Source organism: Mus pahari, chromosome 2, assembly GCF_900095145.1.
Source record: "Mus pahari chromosome 2, PAHARI_EIJ_v1.1, whole genome shotgun sequence".
Lineage (NCBI taxonomy): Eukaryota > Metazoa > Chordata > Mammalia > Rodentia > Muridae > Mus > Mus pahari.
Genome location: NC_034591.1, coordinates 147,872,491 through 147,876,226, shown reverse-complemented (window position 1 = coordinate 147,876,226; position 3,736 = coordinate 147,872,491). Strand labels below are relative to the sequence as shown.

At 36.5% G+C, this 3,736-nt stretch overlaps 1 protein-coding gene across 1 annotated transcript; it reads left to right on the top strand.

Moving 5' to 3' along the window:
* The first annotated feature begins 245 nt into the window (after positions 1 to 245).
* Positions 246 to 1,208, top strand: LOC110314094 (taste receptor type 2 member 129). The gene has a single exon (XM_021188566.1). It carries the CDS (start codon positions 246 to 248, stop codon positions 1,206 to 1,208), a length of 963 nt encoding a protein of 320 aa, XP_021044225.1.
* The last annotated feature ends 2,528 nt before the right edge of the window (positions 1,209 to 3,736 follow it).

The window sequence follows — 3,736 nt, the reverse complement described above, 5'->3', positions numbered from 1 at the left end:
CTCCACACCACTTGGTCTACAGTGTATTATGGATAGAGCTTGGTTGAACTGAAATGGGGAAAAAAGTCGCTCTCACAGAAAAAGAGATGTGCTGTGAGTTTAATATTGTCAAAGCTTGATGTTTTCTATTTGTTGCTGCACAGAGCAGTTTTTAAAATTGAGTATGTTATGAGGATTCAGTACTCAGATAGAGCTCTCTAAATTTTCTTCAGTGACCTCATGAATCATAACTTGCCTTACAGACAATGGATGGAATCATACAGAGCATGTTTACATTCATTGTAATTGTGGAAATAATAATAGGATGGATTGGAAATGGATTCATAGCTCTGGTGAACTGCGTGCACTGGTTCAAGAGAAGAAAGATCTCTGCACTGAATCAAATACTCACAGCCTTGGCTTTCTCCAGAATCTACCTTCTTTTGACAGTATTCACTGTTATAGCAGTGTCTATGCTGTACACACACGTGTTGGTAACTAGAAGAATGGTAAAACTGATTAATTTCCATTTGCTTTTCAGCAATCATTTTAGCATGTGGCTTGCTGCATGTCTTGGCCTTTTTTATTTTCTTAAAATAGCTCATTTTTCTAACTCTATTTTTGTTTACTTAAAGATGAGAGTTAACCAGGTAGTTTCAGGGACTTTGCTCATGTCTTTGGGCCTCTTGCTTCTAAACACTCTGCTGATAAACTCATACATTGATACCAAGATGGATGACTACAGAGAACATCTACTGTATGATTTCACTTCAAATAATACTGCGTCATTTTACAGGGTTATTTTAGTCATTAACAACTGTATTTTCACATCCATACCCTTTACACTTTCCCAGTCAACTTTTCTCCTGCTCATCTTCTCCCTGTGGAGACATTACAAGAAGATGCAACAGCATGCACAAAGATGCAGAGATGTCCTTGCCGATGCCCACATCAAAGTCCTGCAAACCATGATCACCTATGTCCTTCTCTGTGCCATTTTCTTTCTGGCTCTTTCCATGCAAATTTGGAGGAGTGAGTTGTTGAAGAACATTCTCTATGTCAGGTTCTGTGAGATTGTTGCAGCAGTTTTTCCTTCAGGACACTCCTGTGTCCTAATCTGTAGAGACACAAACCTGAGAGGGACCTTTCTTTATGTGCTATGGTGGCTGAAGCAGAGATTTACATCATGGGTCCCTAACATAAATTGCAGATCATCTTGCATATTCTAAAAGAAACTGAGTTCATAAGAAATTCTCCAAGATTATTAATTTTCTTTAAAATTTTGTTTTATATTGCTTCATCAATTTTGTGTTATATCTGATAAAAGTTATATGCAAATATATCACATCAGAGAAGCACAATATACAAGTATAATTTAAAATTATAAAGTTATAATATATAAGGTATAGTATATTTTAGATATCAGATCACTAAAATGATTTCTTGCTTTAGGTTTAATTGAGAAAGAGTTCGGCATACGCTGAGAATGATGAGCTACTTAATTATAATTATAATAATCAAAGTACTAGCTTCAGAATTTAAAATTCTTAAATACACTTATAATTTTAGGACAATAAAATGTATATTTGCATGATTTTTTTCAGCCATGTGCTATAATTCTTTCTAATTGTAAATATGTATAATAAGTAAAGCTCATGGTAATTTCATGATACAGTAATTACACATAAATGCTTCTTTTTTATCATCATGTACCCAGGCTGAGATTTCATTGGCTATCAAACAAATAGAAATGCACAATATTTTGTGAGTAGGTCAACTAATAATCAGCATAAATCCTTTTAAAATCATTTATTTACTTGGTATACAGTCGTGTGTGTGTGTGTGTGCATGTGTGTGCATTTAAATAACAAAACAAACAGGTATTCAGGGTGTTAAATATTCAGTATGATATAATTTTACTTGTTTTAGAATTAAAGAATTATTTCACCCCCTCCAGAGAAGAAAGGGAAGGAGGTTTGGAGGAAGAACTGTGGGAGGGGTAACCTGGAAGGGTACAGTAAGCTGGATTCAAAGTGTACAAGTAAAACATAAAAATAACATAAAAAATAAAATTAAAAATTAAAGAAAAGATGAGGTACAGACCTAAACGGGGAATTCACAACAGAGAAATCTCAAATGGCCAAGAAGTGCTTAAAGAAATGTTGAAGTTCTTAGTCATCAATTAAATGAAAATCCATGACCATGAGATTTCTCTTTACTCCAATCAGAATGGCTAAGATCAAAAACTCAAGTGACAGCAAATGCTGGTGAGGTTGTGGAGCAAGGGAAAGACTCCTGTTTTGCTGGTGGGATTTCAATCTTGTACAACCACTCTAAATCAATTTGGCAGTTTCTCAGAAAATTGGGAATAGTGCTACCTCAAAACCCACCTACACCAATCCTAGGCATATATCAAAAGCAATGTTCCATCAGTCCAAAAAGTCATTTGCTCAACTATAATTATACCAGCTCTATTTTTTTAAATTTTATTAGACATTTTCTTTATTTACATTTCAAATGCTATCCTGAAAGTTCCCTATACCCTCCCCCTGCCCCTGTTCCCCTACCCACCCACTCCCACTTCTTGGCCGAAGCTCTATTCTTAGTAGCCAGAAACTGAAAGCAACTCAGATACCCCTCAACCAAAGAATGGACACAGAGATTGTGGTTTAATATCACAATGAAATAGGATTCTACTCAGCTACTAAGAACAAAGACATCATAAATTTTGCAAATTCATGGATGGAAATAGAAAATATCATCATGAGCGAGGTAACCAAGACCCAAAAGGACAAGCATGAAAAAATTCTAGCATAACTGTTCTCTGGGAGGCTCCAACCAGCGGATGACTGAAAGAGATGCAGAGACCCACAGCCAAACATCAGGGCAGCAGCTCAGGGAGTGTTATGGAAGAGTTGGGGAAAGGACTGAGAGCTCTGCAGGAGATAGGAATTTCACAGGAAGATCAACAGAGTCAAGTAATCTGGACCCTTGGTGGCTCTATCAAAACTGAAAAGGAAGGTTGTCTGTTACAGTTGAGTGGATGAAGGTTTAGTTTGGGAATATACTGATTAGTGATAGAATATAAAAGCCTTGGCTACCTATGCACACCAAAGCTTAGTCCAGAAAAGCTGCCTGATGCTTGAGGACAGAGTTCCCTTAAGGATTTATTTCTGTCTTTTATAAACTGGGTTCTTCTCTGTTAAAATAAAAACAGTATTATTCATAAACGGGGTAATATTAGATTTAGATACAACATTTATTGGATTATGAAAGGCTTGCCTTTATTTTCTTCCTTCTTTGACAAAAGACTAGCATTTGTTTAGCCCACTTTGAATATTAATAATTCCTCAAATTATTGAGACTTGTCTTTTGGAAAGTTTGGCTGAAGAGTTTATTGCTAAGGACTTGGTATATGTAGAACCACAGCACCGCCTTTTCCTTATTTTCTGGCTCACTAAAATGTTACATGAGCTACATGTAAATGCTTTTTTGAGTAAGGAACAAGCAATTTAGTTCATGTGTGTCCACCATATAAAATGTGCCCCTGATTATCTAAGGTTTCTGTAAGCTGCTTTAAAACAAATAAATATCAGAGGCTGGGAGACAAACTCTCAGTAGAGCTCCTGGTATTTTCTTTTAAAACATTGTGAGGGAGGAAAAGAAGAAGAAAGAGAGGGAGGGATATAAAAAGGGGGAGGAAGTGGGAAGGAGGGGGAGGGAGGGAAGGAAGGGAAGGAGGGAGGGAGGGAGGGAG